The 17684-nt window shown below is 51.6% G+C and overlaps 7 protein-coding genes across 7 annotated transcripts; 2 read left to right on the top strand and 5 right to left on the bottom strand.

The window, feature by feature from the left end:
• Positions 1 to 257: 257 nt before the first annotated feature.
• Positions 258 to 2192, top strand: SNOG_10282 (hypothetical protein; the record flags this gene model as incomplete). The annotated part of the gene is made up of 1 exon (XM_001800509.1): positions 258 to 2192. One exon carries the CDS (start codon positions 258 to 260, stop codon positions 2190 to 2192), a length of 1935 nt encoding a protein of 644 aa, XP_001800561.1.
• A 309-nt stretch (positions 2193 to 2501) lies between these two features.
• On the bottom strand, positions 2502 to 3957 carry SNOG_10283 (hypothetical protein; the record flags this gene model as incomplete). Its single annotated transcript, XM_001800510.1, has 3 exons — positions 2502 to 2869; positions 2915 to 3686; positions 3880 to 3957. 3 exons carry the CDS (start codon positions 3955 to 3957, stop codon positions 2502 to 2504), a joined length of 1218 nt encoding a protein of 405 aa, XP_001800562.1.
• Positions 3958 to 4094: 137 nt separating this feature from the next.
• On the bottom strand, positions 4095 to 5282 carry SNOG_10284 (hypothetical protein; the record flags this gene model as incomplete). The annotated part of the gene is made up of 7 exons (XM_001800511.1): positions 4095 to 4205; positions 4259 to 4687; positions 4738 to 4771; positions 4821 to 4889; positions 4941 to 5028; positions 5078 to 5120; positions 5169 to 5282. 7 exons carry the CDS (start codon positions 5280 to 5282, stop codon positions 4095 to 4097), a joined length of 888 nt encoding a protein of 295 aa, XP_001800563.1.
• Positions 5283 to 5723: 441 nt separating this feature from the next.
• SNOG_10285 (hypothetical protein) lies at positions 5724 to 8276 on the bottom strand (the record flags this gene model as incomplete). Its single annotated transcript, XM_001800512.1, has 1 exon — positions 5724 to 8276. The coding sequence occupies one exon, from the start codon at positions 8274 to 8276 to the stop codon at positions 5724 to 5726; it is 2553 nt and encodes an 850-aa protein (XP_001800564.1).
• A 1823-nt stretch (positions 8277 to 10099) lies between these two features.
• On the top strand, positions 10100 to 11406 carry SNOG_10286 (hypothetical protein; the record flags this gene model as incomplete). Its single annotated transcript, XM_001800513.1, has 2 exons — positions 10100 to 10926; positions 10956 to 11406. The coding sequence occupies 2 exons, from the start codon at positions 10100 to 10102 to the stop codon at positions 11404 to 11406; spliced, it is 1278 nt and encodes a 425-aa protein (XP_001800565.1).
• A 649-nt stretch (positions 11407 to 12055) lies between these two features.
• SNOG_10287 (hypothetical protein) lies at positions 12056 to 12388 on the bottom strand (the record flags this gene model as incomplete). The annotated part of the gene is made up of 1 exon (XM_001800514.1): positions 12056 to 12388. One exon carries the CDS (start codon positions 12386 to 12388, stop codon positions 12056 to 12058), a length of 333 nt encoding a protein of 110 aa, XP_001800566.1.
• Positions 12389 to 13969: 1581 nt separating this feature from the next.
• SNOG_10288 (hypothetical protein) lies at positions 13970 to 16590 on the bottom strand (the record flags this gene model as incomplete). The annotated part of the gene is made up of 4 exons (XM_001800515.1): positions 13970 to 15770; positions 15817 to 15978; positions 16118 to 16399; positions 16454 to 16590. The coding sequence occupies 4 exons, from the start codon at positions 16588 to 16590 to the stop codon at positions 13970 to 13972; spliced, it is 2382 nt and encodes a 793-aa protein (XP_001800567.1).
• Positions 16591 to 17684: the final 1094 nt, after the last annotated feature.

Consider the following 17684-nt stretch of genomic DNA (forward strand, 5'->3'; position numbering starts at 1 on the left):
ATCTTTCTGGAGCCAAGACTTCAGAAAATAAAAGCGGGCCGGGAAGTTCCGCCCATTTAAGTGCTTAGCCGTAACGCGCTTTCCTCGACCGCGCCCGCGCGAATCTACGCGTGGCGGCCAGTGCGGCATCACCAACCTCGCCCAGCACCTTTATATGCTCATCATCCATTGCATGTTCTACTCATCCTATCCTCATTTGCGGCTCGCTTTGACCCTCTGTTCCCAGTCTTTTGTATACACTTTGAGCTAGCAAAGTCATGTCGTCCCCCTGTGCCACCCGCAGCACTGGCAGACTTCAAGAGCCCACGCCCGACATCTTTTCATCATCGCCGCCCGCCGCATCCACAGGTAGCCGCAAGCAAAGGCGCCCGCCCCCCATCACTCCAAAACGATTCAGGCGCTTCTTCACCCCGCGCAACACTCGAGAGGCATCTTCACGAGACGCGCCATCCCGATCCAGCCGCAAATTGCAAGACATCACGCGATCTGCCAACAACCAGACCAGTGCTGCACCAAGAACAACTCCTCGGAAGACCGTAAACTTCGCAGACGTAGAGAATGAAGTACGCACCCCGCAATCCGGTTCTCGCAAGCGGAAGACGGCCTACTTGTCACCCGAGACATCTCCTGCCCAGTCGTCGCCCTCGAAACGCTCGCGTTATGTCACTCCACCCCCGTTCGAGATCTTCGAGGAAGGTCCCATCCCCGTTGCATCGCCCATCTTCCCAGCCCCTGTGCGTCGGATACGAAGCTTAGGAGGTGCTTCCAGAACATTGCAACGGTCATTCGGTGGCATATTGAGTGTTGGAAGGGGCTTCAAACAGGACCACTGCACATCATGGCAGGACCAGACCGCCGACTTCTACAGTAATGCGGAAGACGTACATGAGCTTTCACAGCATGCGACTCCCTTCTGCACTGCTAGCTGCAACACCAACTCGTTGCTTGCCATTGGCGACGAGGACGGATACATTCACCTGCTGGATTCCGAGGGCGACTTCTCTGATGCTCACGTATCCTGGCGTGCCCACTCGAATGCAGTAATGGATCTGCAATTCTCGCCCGACGACAGCTACTTGGCTGCAGGCTCTGGTGATCAGACTGCTCAGATTATCGACGTTCGCACGCAACAGACACTCAGTGTCCTGGCCAGGCATAGGTCCTCGGTTAAGCAAGTGCGCTTCCAGCCCGGCGATGACAAAATTGTCGCAACCTCGAGTCGTGATGGCGCAGTACAGATATGGGACCTTCGATGCAAGGGCCAGGTATCGAGGCATTCGGCCTGGGGTGCAGATGCCCCGTACGCAGACGTCATCCACACATTGGCCTCAGCACACGCGGATAGCCGTAATGAAGCTTCCATCACCTCCTTGTCGTTCCTCCCTGAAGGCCGACAACATCTCCTCATGACTGCCTCTGATGCATCAACATGTGTCAAGCTATGGGATATTCGCGGTCGCTACACTTTGCGAGGACCTGCCGTGCCCATCTCCACCACCCGCCACACTGAAGCTCATTTGCACCACCGACACTTCGCCATCAGTTCACTTACCTTGAACGGCAACGCCTCTAGACTGTATGCGCTGTGCAAAGACAACACCATCTATGCCTACTCTACCAGCAACCTTATCCTGGGTGCCGCACCCGAGTTGGCACCAGACTCATTCTCCAAGCAAAAGTACTGCCGAGCCAACCAGGAAGGTTTGGGACCAATGTATGGTTTCCGTCACCCGAAGCTTCACGCGGGCTCGTTCTACGTCAAGGCTGCCCTGCGAAAAGCCCGTGATGACAAGCCAGAACTACTGGCTGTTGGAAGCACGGACGGCGGTCCCGTACTGTTCCCCACAGATGAGACCTTCCTGAAGCGCGAGTCAAGACATCCCGAGGACGACGCGGACTTGCCGAGTATCTCGTCGAAGCCATCTTTTCAAGGCTCGAACCACGGTCGCTCCATAGACAGCATTCCCATCTACGAGCAGGGCACGCCACTTGTCCGTGGGCACACTGCTGAAGTCACAAGCGTGTGCTGGGCTACCAATGGTAGCTTGGTCAGTGTGAGCGACGACTTGTGCGTTCGCCGCTGGCAGGAGGGTCGTGAAGCTCGCGAGCTGCGAATCGGCGGAGAGAGCGAGGGGAAGAGGTGGCAGTGTGGTTGGGCCGATGTCCACGAGGGCTATGATGACGACGAGTAGCTGAGTAGTTTTGACTGCTCTTATTCCTTCTTGATGTACCACGATATACCCCATTGCTTCTCTTGGATACGAAGAAAAGATGAAATGAAAAATTATTATTCCTGTATGATTACAATCACCCGATGCTGTTTACTCTCATTGTGTCATCATAATCTTATCCTTCGTGAATGTTTGTCGTCGCAGCATGGCCTGACTCCCTTAAACACCGCCGCGATCATCGAAGCAAAGGTAATAAAGCAGGCCGGAGCCTACGTTCCATCCCAGCGATCATCCCGCGACGCAATGAAGTAGCCGGAAGCTTACACATCCTCAACGCTTGAGCCAAGGCTTGCCCTTGAACAAGTCCGGCTTCTTGCCGTCCGTGACGATCTCCTTGGGGCTCTCCTTCTCCTTGAAGTTCTCCTTGACATTCTCCTCCCCATCCTCATCCTCACCCTCCTCACTGACCGTCTCCAACTTCTCCCTACCCTTCTTCTGTCCCAACCGATACTTCCGCTCATCAAACCTCCCCACACCCCCCTCAAAGCTCCCAAAACTTCCGCTCACAACCCTCCGCGTCCTAGTTTCCAAAGCTCCCTCCCGTGGTGCTCGGAAGACTGGTAAAGCTCGCCGCCGAAGCGACGGACTCGAAGCTGGCACTGGCGGGCTCTCGCCATCCCGAACCTGCGGCTGCGTACCTGTTAATGGATCAGCGTGCGGGACAGGGACAGAGCCGGACGTACCTGTCACGCCGACGGAGACGAGACGCTCGCCCATGCGCGGCAGGTTAGAGCGGCGCGGGAGGGGCTTGATAGGCCGGGCGTGTGCGCCGAGGGGGTCGATGCCGGCGCTGGAGAAGTGGAAGCGCGTGGCGGAGGGGTCACGGTCTGGGTAGGCTTCTGTAGGGGGAAGGATAGGGGCGGGAGGCATGGAGATGGGCTGTGGTATGTAAGTATGGTATATGTGAAATGAGGGAGGAAAAGGGGGGGGGCTTACATCAGGTGGAATCGGCTTCCCATCGGTCTTCTTCTCAAGCATCCAGTTCTTGATCTTCGCATCGGCTTCCTCGCCCATCTTGCGCTTCAGCCCGCCAGCAACGGTGGCCATGGCTTCGGCGTTCCACGTCTCCTCCTCGCGCATCTTGCGCTTGACTTGGTCGGTGAGATCGGCGTAGATGGTGCCGCCGTACGACTTCCACACTTCGACGCCCTCGCCGAAGACGGTTTGCTTGGGCCGGTCGGTGTCGTCGCGCATTTTGTTGAGGTAGTATTGGGCGGTTTGTTCGTCTTCTTCGTCTTCGGTGTCGGAGCCGCCGTCCTCGACTATTTCGAGGGGCGTGTTGAAGGGCGTGACAAGGTCATCGTCGGAGCCGCCGTTGAGCACGCGAATGGTGTTGAACAGGGAGAGTTTGCGGCGCTTGCCTGTGTTTGAGGGAGGATCCATGGCTGGTGGTCTGGTGCTGGATTGGTTGCGACCGAGTATGCGACTTGATGTTGAGCGGGCGTGGTAGAGTTGCTGGAGTAAGTGGCAGCTTGAGTTTATATTAGGTCAAGTTTATTGCATTGGGAGGCGGGGAGGGGAGTTTGATGGATTGAGCCAAGCTCAGGCAGCCGGGGTTTACTTGTGATAGGAAGCGCGGTCAGGAGCAAGTTTGACGCAATCAGTGCGTTCTGGCGACGCAATTCACAACGCCCAGGTCAGGACATACTCGGGTTAGTTGAAGTGAAAAGTACAGATGAAACTGGCTGGACGGGAGAATCAGAGACCCAACGTGCAGAACAGTCATAATGCCTGGATGCCATTCACTCACTCTGCTAAATCTAGTACCTGGCTTTGCAGAGATTAGGCTGACTGATGGCACTGCCGCCAGTGTGTGCACTTACGGAAGACATGGATGCGCCATTTTGCACATCGATGACCCTCCTAGGCATTGTCCTTCATCGATCGCAGTGCGCCCATGACATCAATTGGGTCTGTCTTTCCAGTGAGCTTCTGGAGCTCTGGATCATCGGTTCGCATGAAGACATTGTGTTTCTATGTCACTTTAGTCAGATATATTTTGAATGACATTAGCAAGTCAAACATACCTTTTCATCTCCAATTGTGAACTTTCCCTGTGTCTCCTTGTTGGCTTGTGAGTACTCATCCAATTTCTTGATTGCGTCGTTGTTCAACACCGTCTTGGCAAACTTGACGTTGCCCTTAGTGTACTCGTGACCTGGGAAGACTTTGGTATCATCTGGGAGCGCTCCCAGGGTCTTGAAAGCTGCATGCATTTCCTTTGGCGTACCCTCGAAAAAGCGGCCGCAGCCACCTATGAACATGGTATCGCCAGTAAACACAGCCCGGTCAGAGCCATCCTCGAAGAAGAAGCAGATGCTGTCTTGGGTATGGCAGGGTGTGTGTAGTGCGGTTACGTTGATGGACCCAACCTTGAACTTGGAGTTGTGGCTAGGTGTTTCCGCAACGAGGTTGCAGTCTGCTCCACCCATCACAGGCAAATTGAATGCTTTTTGCTAGACAAAAGGTCAGGTATCAATATACAGAGGTGGCACGAGGATCTTACTATTTCCTTGTTACCTCCGGCATGGTCGTGATGGCTTTGAATGTTGTTAGAGGAGGTCCATACTCACTGGCCAGCAGGCTTACTGATGCGTGTTGATGATCTTTGACAGCTTAAAGCCAGCACTGGTCTTTTTCTTGAGATGCTCAATCACCCTGAAGCATTTTGGTCAATGCTATTCGTAAACGCCTCGCGTCTAAACTCACTCTGGCGGGTTAGCTGGGTCGATGATGACAGCTTCTTTTGTCTTGTCGTCCGATACCAAATAGGCATAGTTGTTGCCTGAACCCTCCCCTAGTACGGTATTAGTACTTCCATAAACTTGCCATTGAGGTACTCTTACACATGGGAATCGATTGGATATGCATGGCTCGTGTGGCTATTGGCTGCTTGGCGTTAGCACTCGGGTGTCGTCTCGCCTACACGACCTTTACCTTAACAATTGGCCTTGTGAGTATTGTCGGTGAGTATCTCTTGATTGCAGCAGCGAATAAGCTCATAAGGAATATGGTGACGATGATTGAACGAGAAGACGTTGTTGATGTCATGGAGCTTCGTCATATGGGTCGGCGGGGAGGACGGGCCCGATCGGGATATTGTCGGCAGTTTCTCTGAAGACTGCCGATTTCGACGCGTCGCGACAGCTTTCCATCATGACACTCACAACCACATCACAGAATCCTCGATTTTCACACAAGGACATTGTGAGGACTATAGGGGTGGTTTTGATATATTGTATAGTTCTAAAGAGCTACCTAGAGCCAGGGCGGCCCTCCATAGGATGGGACCCCCGCACAGGCCATCCTTGGCAGTCATGTGACAGACATCGGCGTTGAGGCTATCCTATTCGATTCACTGCTATGCTAGTAAAACTATATACACACTGCGCGCCATCCTGGCAATGCAAGTAAAAGTTCCAACGCCAAACTCCTCCGTGCTGAACTTGTTCATGATGCTCATTTCACATTATTACGCCTCATCTCCTTCCATTACAATAATGACTTCAGGCGCTTCTGTAGCTCTGGCTCTCTGGAAGGACCATCGCTACGCAGACGACGGTCTTGCGGATCGTACAGAGGGTCAGGCGTCACCGTCGCCTTGATCTTCTTTCCGAAGTATTCGATCTCAACAGCTTCGCCTTCTCGGACGTTGCCCGGTAGCCAAGCGTATGCCACGGGCTTGCGCACTGTGTATCCAAATGCTGCGGTCGTAACATAACCAGCCGCCTTGCCGTTATAGAACACAGGCTCCTTGCCAAGACACATGGAGCGGCCATCATCGACCGTCAGGCATCGTAATCGACGGGCGGACGTCTTCCTCGACAGGGGCTCCAACGCGGCTTTCCCAGCAAAGTCCGCCTTTTTGTCCATTTGGATGGCATATGTCACGCCCGCCTCCCATGGATTGTGTTCCGAGGTCATATCCGACCCTGACGCTCGGATTCCCTTCTCTATGCGGAGACCGTTGAAAGCAGCACGACCAGCAGCGACTAATCCCTGTGGCTTGCCGGACTGCCACAAGAGATCCCATAGGCGTTGTCCGTACTCAGGTGTTGTCTGAATTTCCCAGCCATGTTCGCCGACGAAAGACTTTCGGAACATGGTGACTGGGATGCCAGCAAGACTAGTCTTCTTCACACCCATGTAGGGTAGGCTCTTGTTCGAAAAGTCTTCGGGGCTGATGGCGCGGATCACATCACGAGCCCTTGGACCCCACAGACCAAGGCAACAAGTACTTCCAGTAATATCCCGAACCTGTGCCCATTGTCCTGGTGTATGTTTGGTCTGTTTGCGAGCTTCGCGTGCGAGATAAGCTAAGTCAGTTGCGGTGTTTGCACCAACTTGGAACAGGTCGCCGTCGAGCCTTGAGATGAATATATCACTCAAGATTCCGCCGTGACTATTGAGGAGCAGTGTATGTGTGATGGAGCCTGCTTGCTTAGTGACATCGCTCGTGGCCAGGCGTTGTAGCAGGTGCACGGCACCAGGGCCGGCAACCTCAAATCTGTGGAAGGTTGTCATATCATACATCGCAACGGCGTTCCGTGTCTTCCAAGCCTCAGCTGCAGCAATCGGCGAGTAAAATTTCGATGACCAGGCGTCGCGATCCACGTGCTGCCACTCCGGCGGCAATGTCTTGACTAGGTCTGCATTCGACTCGTACCAGTGTGGTCGCTCCCAGCCGCCAACTTCGAGAAAGAATGCACCTTGTTCTCGCTGTCGAGCATGGAATGGACTGACGCGAAGGTTTCGGGGGTTCTCCTTCGGTGCAAGTGGGTGGATGATGTCGTAGATCTCGACGAAGTTCTGTTGGGATGTCTCGCTGACATATTCGGTGCTGAGCTGAACCTCTTCGAATCGTGTCAGTTCAAGTTCAGCGATATCGATTCTCGATCGTCCTTCGGTCAGCACTTCAGCAACAGCTCGCGCAACACCAGCTGAATGCGTTACCCATACAGCCTCAGCCACATAGAAGCCGTCCAGGTTTGGTGCCTGTCCAACTACGGATCCGCCATCTGGTGTGAAGGAGAAGACGCCGTTGAAGCCGTCAGCAATCTCTGTCTCCCGTAAGGCGGGAAGCAACTCCTTTGTGGCTTGCCAAGCGGGCTCAAAGTCTTCGGGGGTGAAGTCGAGACGGGATGGCATGTTCTTGTCATCTACCTCCTTGGGTGTGACGCCCAAAGATCCAGCATCAACGGGCATTGGGCGATGGCCATAGTAGCCAATACCAAATTGCTCTCCGTGTTCCCTGTAGTACAAGTCCTGGTCCTGGTGTCGCAGAATGGGCAGCTCGGCGTTCATAGCATTGATGTTCTTATTCACCTCCCTTCCAACCAGGCTAGGTACAGCTGTGGTCTTCACGTACTGGTGGCCCAGCGGAAGCAAAGGAACCTTCAAGTCAATCATTTTGCCGATCTCAACGCCCCAGAACCCGGCACAAGATACAACGATATCTGCCGGAATAGAGCCGTTGTTGGTCGTCACACCCGTGACATGGCCATCTGCTTGTTCGATGCCAGTGACAAGTGTGTGTTCTCGATAGCTCACACCGGCAATGCGTGTGCTTTCGATGAGGATTTGTGTGGCACGGGCTGCGAGCGCTAGGCCATCACTGGGAATGTGCAAACCTCCAAGTACCATATCCTTGTTCAACAAAGGATACTTCTGGAGACACTCCTCCGCGCTTATCAGATGTGCTTCGATGCCCCAGGATTGTGCGTATCCGTGCTTGCGCTTAAGCTCCTCGAGTCTTTCTGGGATTGTCGCGATCTCCAGGCCTCCCAATTGGTTGAAGCAATTCTGACCATCCTTGTAGAGCGACTGAAGCTTTTCGACCGTGTACTTTGCAAAGAGTGTCATCGTCTTGGAGGGGTTCGTTTGGAAAACTAAGCCAGGAGCGTGCGATGTTGAGCCTCCCGGGAGACTCAGCGGTCCTTGTTCAACGACAGTGATGTTTTTCCATCCTCGCGAGACGAGCTCGTCAGCAAGGTTGGTGCCGACGATGCCAGCGCCGATAATAACAACGCGTTGAGAGGTATCCATAGCGGCGAAATAATGGAATAACTATCTGGCCTCTAGGATGTGTAGGAGGGCGCCTCTTAAAGCCCTTATGCTCGCGATACCGGACTATCTCGCCACATCTTCCTGGAACTCCTGCCGCGGGTAAGCGAGGACTACAGCATCAAAAAGGCGAAAGCTTTCCGGTAAAAGGTGATTGACGACAGATTCGACAAGTAGACAACGCGCCCCGCATGCCATCTTTACGACATTGGTGGGGACGTATGATTCCAGGTCCTGTTTGCCAAATCGAGTTTAGGGTAATCTGATCGACGGGAATAGGCAAGCCTACATAAAGTGCATCAACCCCGCTTCGCGCGTGCGGACTACAACCACGCCTCTGTCCCTGCACTATCCTATTTCACTTCACAACAGAAAGTACTCGTATGCGGTTTGTGAATATACAAAACATCATTCAACCAAACAGTTGATCCTATCTCTGAAGCCCAGCGACATCATCCATCACGAAAAGTGAAAGTGAAACTTGGGAATGATTCGAACACGAATGCGACAACTTGACAGACACTCCTATCGCGACAAAACTGACGAATCTGTCGTATCGAATAGTATGACAAGGACTTCTCGAGAGCGCCAGTCCTCACCTGTCATGCCCAGCCACCAGTCAATCGCTTCTCTAGTGCTATGCACACTGACTGACAATGCTGCCAGCACCAAGAGTTTCGAAATGAGTCTCTCAATGAAGAATTTATTCTAGTGCTTGCTATGAGCAAGACCGAATGTTACATCGATTGTGGACCTTTATGCTGCAAGGTCAGTGTCCTCCCGGAAAACTTTTCATCCGGTAGTTTCTCCTGAACAGACGCTGTCTACCAAATTTGCCGAGCGCACCCAAAGCAGCACAAAAGTCCATCACCTGGACATCGTACTCGACCTTTCCATGAGGGGTAGCTGTACCATGCGCATTCTCCATGCGACAATTCAGCGTCACGATGAACCAGTAATGCTTCATCTGGCGAGCTATTATCCGATAGACGCAGCCTCTCTACAGTAGGCTTTGCGTACTGTCTGCAATCAACCGAACGTCTCACCGAAGGCCACGTCTTGTGGAGGCCACTCCATCGTCCTTACGCTGCCGTCCGCTGCTTCAATTCCGAGATCACCCTTGAGATTGCACAGCGATAAGTTCGTTTACCTATCTACTATCGGCGTGAAGATCTATCGCTTTGCGATGATCCCGGGTAGCAATGATAAGAGTTGATAGTGAAGCTATCCTGGTGGTTTTGACGTGGCTGTGGTCGAAATTGTTCCAGGCTTGGCTGGCGTTGGATGTCCAATTTTGGACATCAGATCCACGCCAGCCCACGCCAGCGCGAGGGGCTTTGACAAGAACGGTCTACGCATTCTGTCACGATGACATTTTTATTGAACCGCTGCACTGCCAGAAGAACCATTGGGTCATTGCCCAGTAATTGCTCCGCATAGAGCTTCTAGCTCGCTGTCTAGAACTTGCGACGCCTGATGCAAGTGATCACGATGGCAAGTGGAGCGTCTTCGGAGGCCAAAAATTGTGTGTAGCGCTTGCAACGTCCCCCCGACTTGATTACGTTCGCGCTTGTCACTGGTTATCAGTCGCTAGTGGTGAATGGAAGCCATTTCCCCATGGGGCCTTAGGTATTCGTTTACTCGATAAGGGTGAGGAGGCACTACCGCCAGTACACGGGTATATTAACGCCTCACCACTGTGAAGACCCAGTCATCACATCATTGCTCTTCTATCGACGCTTCCCTGGTAACAAACTAGGTCATTACTTCGATACACTCATCACATCTCACATACACAGCCCACAATGGCATCACTACTGAGCTACATTGGCCTGGGTGGCTCGACCACCCCCACTACTCCTCCAGAGAAGTCCGCTGTTCGCGCACTGCCTGCCAACTGGTACACATCAGAAGAGATGTACCAACTGGAGAGGCGTGCGATCTTCTCACGACGCTGGCTGCTCCTCACCCATAAGTCAAGATTTACCACTCCCGGTGACTACCTTCGCTACAGCGTAGCCAACTACGATATTGTTGTCGCAAAGGACCGACAAGGCGAGATTCACGCATTCCACAACGTCTGCCGACACCGGGCCTACCCTGTAGTCGAACAAGACAATGGTAACGCTAAGATATTCTCTTGTAAATACCACGGGTGGTCATATGGTCTCAACGGGAACCTCGCGAAGGCTCCAGGATACCAAGACCTTCCTGCCTTCGACAAAGCCGAGAACGGCCTGTTCCCGATCCATGTTCGCCTCGACAAAAATGGTTTCGTATGGATCAACATGGACTCAAAAGAAGTACCTGAGGTTTCCTGGGAGGAGCAATTCGACACAGTTGACGAGCAAGAGCGACTGACCGACTTCAACTTTGACGACTACGTGTTTGACCACACATACAACATGGAGAGCAACTTCAACTGGAAAATTCTCGCGGACAACTTCAACGAATGCTACCACTGCAAGACGACACATCCCGATCTTCCTGCCATCGCCAATCTGGAAACATATGATGTCAACTGTTCAGCGGACCATATTCAGCATGACCCGAAGACTACAGATGAGCAACGCGCAGCTGGTTTCGGCATCTGCTCAACGTACATGTTCCCTAATGTCTCATTCACAGTCACGTAAGTTCCCAACATCAGATTTGTCTAAGACAATCCACTAACAACGACATCAGCTCCACATTTATGATGATGCAGAAGTTCATGCCGAAGGCTCCTGGGGTATCGGTCATGTACTACGAACTCTGGCGCAACAAGAACGCCACCGAAGAAGCGTTCCATGCCATCGCCGACCTGTACGCGCGCGTCATGAAGGAAGATAAGGTGCTTTGCGAGCGCGCACAAGCCAACATCAACGCCGGCCTGTTCATCAACGGCGAGCTACACCCCCACATGGAGAAGGGACCTCTCTTTTTCCAGAAGCGCTGCCGAGAAGTTGTCATGGAGCACAGTGCTCGCGAAAAGCGCGAGGGCCGGCAAATCTGGCCCGCGAAGCAACAGCTCAAGAAGACTGGCAACAGCGCCATCAGCAACGAAGATGTGGCTTTCTGCGAGGGCCTTGCATGTGGTAACGACAACGATAAGAGCGATTTGGCTTGGTAAAGGGTTGATGACATATCATGATTGTGCAGCATTGTTAGGTGTTAGGGAGTGTTGATAGAGGCCTCGTCCTCTCGCCAAATTTGGTAACGATTGTATTTCCTTTCGACGAGTTGTAGTCCTGCTATCCTTTGCATAACGCAAACGACAGCTTCAGAGAGTAGCACATGTAATGGATTCCATTCACATTTCACACACTGGTCTCAATTCAACTCGCGCACTGTGTACATGCTGTACCGCAATATAACACCTCCCGACGTCGCTCTCCCCTCCACCACTGCTCGCCAGCGTCTACACCACAAAGCATCATGCGTTACGCCTCATTTCCAGACCTCCGCACATGGAAGTCAGCTGCGCATGGTACAGCCGACGTTTTCCTATCGTCATCGCATAAGTGCGGAGGTTGGTTTTGTTCGGGTCGCCGCCGAATGCAATCTCGATCCGGATCGGGAAAGCTGATCCACCGGCCAATCGCGTTTAGCTAGTCAGGGAACAGCCTTCGAAAATTGTGGGTGCGATACGAGACGGGGCATGTTGGGAGGCCTGGATAAGCAGTGCCATCGCGATGGAGATGTTGATCTTGTCGCAAACGTCTGATCCAGGTGCGTCAAACGCATGTTCGGTCAGTCCCATGTATGATGTCAACCCAGTCCTAACTGTCGCCGACGTCCTCCGTCTCCGTGTCCTGCTCCTTCTCAACTGCAGCGTTGTTTCTCAGCCACATTTGCAATCGGTACAGCCAGTTCGAATCATCTAGGTTTGCCCCCTCTTGGTCTCGCAGCCGGTATGGACCGCCCAGCTCTTGGAAACACTCGTAATTCTCTAGCATCCGCGCAACCCGAGGCGAATCTCGATCTCGCCACGAGTACTTTGACTTCTTTGTGTCTTCTTTGACTCTGTCCGTGATGATAGCTACAGGCCGTGCTATGTCGGCACAGATCTGCAAGAGTGGGAAGTACATGGGAAGGTACATGTCAATGACCATGGTGTATTCGTCAATCTTCATAAGGCCATCGGGGTCGCAGACAAACTCCAACTAGCCCCCAGTATATCCTTCTGCGAGAAGCAGCTTGTCCAGTAGTGTATATCCTAGGTCTTGAAGTAGTACACGAACGTTACCGTCATGTTCATTGCGCACAGCGTTGAATCTAGAAGCAATGTGGAACGCGAAGAAGTGCTGGTTGATACAGGATGTAAGATCTTCCTTAAACCTTAAGCTCCCCAGTCCGAAGCATACAATCTTGCGCACCTGAACAAGATCCTCGATTGCATTATTTATGCTCTTGTTAAAGCCTTGAACTGCGGACTCGCGGACCAAGCTGGTCGCATAGTCGGTATAGTTTCGCGCTATTCTGTCACACTTTCCGCACATTCGTGATCTAGTAGCCCTCTTTCGCACATTACTTCCCCTGATCTATTGCTGCGCCAGCTGTTGGTCTGGCTTGCCTGTGATTCTGGTATGCTTCATGGAATCTCCGTCGATGGCGTATAGCAGCTTCCGTCCGTCAGATCTGCTTTTCCTAACATGCATTTTGGTATGCAATTCTACCGCTGTCATGAACTTGATATCAACTATGTCGTCTTCAGCGGTTCTGTGCTTCCATACAATTCTTCCTTTTCCAAGGAGATCCGGTTCGCGATGTTTGAGGAAGACCTTATTGTTTAAGATCTAGTCTCGGACAAAGACGACAACTTTGAAGGCTTTCGCGAGTGAATATGCCGATACTCGTATCATACTCTAATCCTAGTCTCTTCAAGTTCACGGTATGCCTGCCCCAGGTCGCAATCTAGTCCTTCTTCTTCTTCTTCTTCTTCTTCTTCGACTTTGTCTTGATCTTGTACTGAATGTGACGTGGAAATGGAAGATGCATATTAAATTGCGGCCAGGTGCTCAAGATAGTCAATGTTACAAGCAGAATAGCGATGGGAGTTTAATGCAAGAGCTTTCAGAGTTTATTTGTGCTCTGTTTAGAGATTGCCTGCTTAGCCGCAAACGTTAATGTCTAGACCACCTGGCATAATTTATCATTGCATCACCTGATCATACAAATTATTCCGCTAAAAATTGAATCCCATCATACAAATACAGGGAAGTACTGTCTCGTGAAGCTACTCGGTGAAAGGACCGATCAAAATCGGTTGGACACCACACAAGTTTTACAAGTAGATGGGGTGTAAAGGAATTAGTGCAGGTTTTCGGATATGTTGACACTAACATTCATTATCCCAGGCGGAAGTCTGGAATTGGGGCATATCTTATCACAGCCAGACGGCAATGGCTCAAGTTCCAAGCCGCACATCAAACTCCCTTACATTGTGTACAATTCAGTAGTTCCAAGCTCCTCATAAAAATCACCATCACAGAACCGCCTCCAGTCGCAAGGTACGGACGGGATAAACATCAAACTATCGCAGCTTCTGTGACTTATCTTCGAAGATTTGTGAGTGTGTTTGGAATAGTTGCCAGAAAATGCCGCTCTCAGAAGTTACGAAATTTTTGATTTCGAGATTGTGTAAAGACATGAACGAGAAAGATGCATCCTAGGCTCCTCGCAAGAGATTCGAATCATTCGTATATCATCTCTCCGTACGTTGCTCGACCCCACAGATCAAGGTTCGCAAGATCGGGGTCCAGTGCCTCAGCCAACACCGCGAATGGATAACGACCAAAGCTATGGCAGGCACAATGCGCTTTCAACAAATTCCGCGCAGCGTAGCCAACCATAAGATCTTCGCCTCTACTCAGCTGCACTTGGAGAGTCTCCATCGAAAAGTTCTGGGAAGTCCAGTCAGACCGATCGTCCAGTCGCCGATATGACAGTAGTTCCGCTTGAACTGAAGACCACAATGCACCGAGATTCTTCTGTTTCTCGAGACAGAAGTCTGCCCTACCATCGCTGTGCATGTCTAAAAGCACGTGATTTGGCCCAGTGCATCCCATGAAATCGTCGTCGTCGTCATCATCACTCCACTCAGGCTTATCATTTCTATTCCCGCTCTTCTCGACGGCTGCTATCTCACAGCGACGTAATACTCCAGCCAATACAATCCAGCCTGTCCTAATCATTGCACTCCAAGATCCGATTGTGGGCTCAGCCATGATCTTCTCCGCAAGCTCAGCAGCCGTAAGCTCTTCATGGTCACACTCGATAATTGAGGAGGAGGACAATAACGCCCGAATGGAAACATCGGCTTTCATGGAAGGGTCGAAGCCCTCAAATATCAAGCACATGGCACATGCTAGAATTCCAAAGAGGTCCTCGCCGTCCCGTCCTTGGGAAGCAAGATGGTATGCTGTGATCACCAGGCTGTGCAAAGGCGATAACTGTAGCTTTTTTCCACACTCCGGATCGAAGCAGCGTCGGATGTACAGTCCGCTCGGTGTCTTGAGGATGAAGGGTCTTGGTATGAACTCGAACATGCGGGCGATGCAGTGACATATGGCCTGGATTGAAGTGTTGCAAAACTTGTGTTTCCAGCTGGATGGTATCGATAGTCCGCCATTGACATGCATCTGGCGCACACAAGGGGAATCTGCATCCCAACGGCCACAAATGTCGATTTCTTCTCCAACGAATCGTGCAACACCCTTGAAAGCATCGTCCACAATCTCAGGCTTTGCACTTGAATGAGACTTGATGATTGCAATCATTAAGTTATCCAGTACAGTATGGCCGTGCTCGTTGAAATAGATTTCGTTATCTCGAGATCCGGTATCGAACATTGCGACTGTTGCTAGCACGTCGCAGCAGGACTTAGACCCATCGAGGTAACTCGTTGCTAGATGAAACGGACGCAGTGGTGTTGTATCGATTTTTTTTTCCTCCAATTCATATAAGACTCTCCTGACTTGTTCGATATTGCGACTCATGATACTGAAACCAAGAGACTCGATGAGGAGCTCGTCAGAGCGTCTCTCATCCGCAGCTTGTGCGATCCGAGGGATATCAACCGGGAGCTCTGTGGCAGAAGTAAGGCTAAAATCATTGTGCTCGAGGGCGTCTCGCAAATGTGCCTGTAATGAAGATTGTTGCTCACCAGGAGGCCATGGCGTCCAACTGGGGTCATCATCAATGCCATCCTGAACGAAAGCCGAAGAGGCAACTTGACCTTCTGGTATTGGCACATATGACTGCCTTGGAACATGAATGTACCATCGGCAAAGATCGGACGGCCTTGGTTCATTGTCATCTGGCGTCGCTGGACTCATTAAATCCTGGGGTGTGCCTGGAAGACCACGGTGAGCTGTTGGTTGGTAACCATCGAATTCCAAAAGCTCTGCAGTCCATGTCTTTGGTCCTTTTCCCCAGTGTTTTGCAGTTTTGAAGCAAAAGAACCAGTACTCGTGCAGCCAGTCTGACAAGGTCCTACTCCGTGATCAGTCAATACCTAGAGATGCGTCTTACGTCTTACCTTCTCTCCTCTCCATTCAAGAGTGTCAGAAGCTTCTCATGGTGGCCTTGTGCAAACATACTGGCCCGTTCGACCATCATGAGCTTTTTCATGACCTGATTGGTCGGCGAGGGTAGATCATTCGGTGACGCAACCGATGAGGGAGTCGTAACTTCAATGTTACTATAGGGCGTTGCTTGATCGAAGGGCGAGGAGTGATCAAATGGTTTGACGTATGAACGACGCATAGCAGCGTAAGGGAGATTCCATTTCAGGAAGCTTCGATGTTAGCACGTCGGTCATCAGGGCTGAGTAAACGTACAAATTATTGGTGAATGGCAGAACATGTCCATCAACAGTCGTGATCTGTCTTCGAAGTAGAGCCAATGATCCAGTAATTTCCCGTGTTTGCTCCTTCATAACCCTTCTGATCTTCTGATTGTCGATCTTCTTTCCTTTGATGGAAACTTGGGTAGAGAATTTGCCTGCTACAGCACGGCCTTTAACGTGCTTTAGTGCCTTGGTAATATCACTTTTGCGAACGTTCTTGGACCACCCCCAGATCGCGAATTGGGACTTGTATTGGCGTTCACTACATCCGAGGCTTGTTAGCTGTAAGGTATCCTGCTAATACTATTAAGGACTGCCGCTGACGCACACTCGATAGAAACTATGGGAAGCCTTCATCTCTTGAACGATGCGATCGAGCTTCCAGTCCTCTTTCAGCCACAGGGATTCCAGGACTGGTTTTACGACCTCCCAGGGATCCCTGGATCCTGACGCAATTTGGGCCATCGTAAACAGTTCAGCGTGTATGCAATAGTCAAAATAGATGTAAATTATACAACGATAGAAATTCGAGAGTGGCAGTGCTTAGGAAAGCTGTAAAACTGCTGCATCGTGACAGCCTGGCGCACTCAGGTCTTAATGCATTTTGGTGCTCTGTCCGGCCTTTCCGGAGGATTAGGCTGTTTCAGCCCAAGGCATAGTCAAGGTAAAGCCAGGTTCTGTAACCAATAGGACGTCGTCCCAAGGCGCAAATCCGGTTCTGATGTTGCACCAGGTTCCGTCGCGCGGTTGCCTTGTTGCCTTTCTTGCCTGCAGGTCCTTCCGCCTAGAAGCGAACACCGATCCGCCGTGCCAAGTCGACCAAAAGTACACTGGCCAATCCAGTAATGGACGGAGAAGAGTAGCGTCATCGGTGACCACGCGTCGAGGATTACAATGCCAGGCGAGGTGCATATGGCTCCAATCACTGCGCCGTGATGCGCTGAACCTTTGTACTGCTTCCAAAACCCGCGCTTCCATCTCCCAGGTCTCCTGTCACTAAGTTCCCTGAAACCAAGGGAACTGTACGGAAAATGTAACTCCTGATGCTTTTCTGATGAGTGAGGAGTACCGCCATAGGCCTGCATCGCACTGACTGACTGTTCTTGGAGAGGCATAGAAGGCTCGGTGCAACATCTGGGTACTTCACTAGCTGCCGCAGACCGCCGCTCAGGCGCGCAGCTTGGAAAAGCTTAATTATTTTGTGCTCCCGTTTAACGTTATCTAAGATCTGGCTGCCAAGCTGAACGAAAGTCGTCCGTCCAATGACTGATGTTTCAACGGGGCGGCTTCCACATTAGTGCGGCATACCAAGGCGACCAAAAGTCGACTATCCAATGTGATTCCAGGTGCAGCGAGTTCATGCCGCATTTACAGAGCATGAGGGTAATATGGTTGACGTCGACCCCTGCATGCTCGGGATGCATGGTGGTTTCTTTGCCTAACAGTACAACTGACATCTACGCGAAGGGACTGACCTCGTTTCGATGCGCAGAGCTCTTCTAGACGGATATTGTATAAAGAGAACAACAATCTCCGCTTCTCCTGTCCAGACATCTCAT

The sequence above is a fragment of the Parastagonospora nodorum genome (assembly GCF_000146915.1).
Source record: "Parastagonospora nodorum SN15 chromosome Unknown scaffold_16, whole genome shotgun sequence".
In the NCBI taxonomy this organism is placed as follows: Eukaryota; Fungi; Ascomycota; class Dothideomycetes; order Pleosporales; family Phaeosphaeriaceae; genus Parastagonospora; species Parastagonospora nodorum.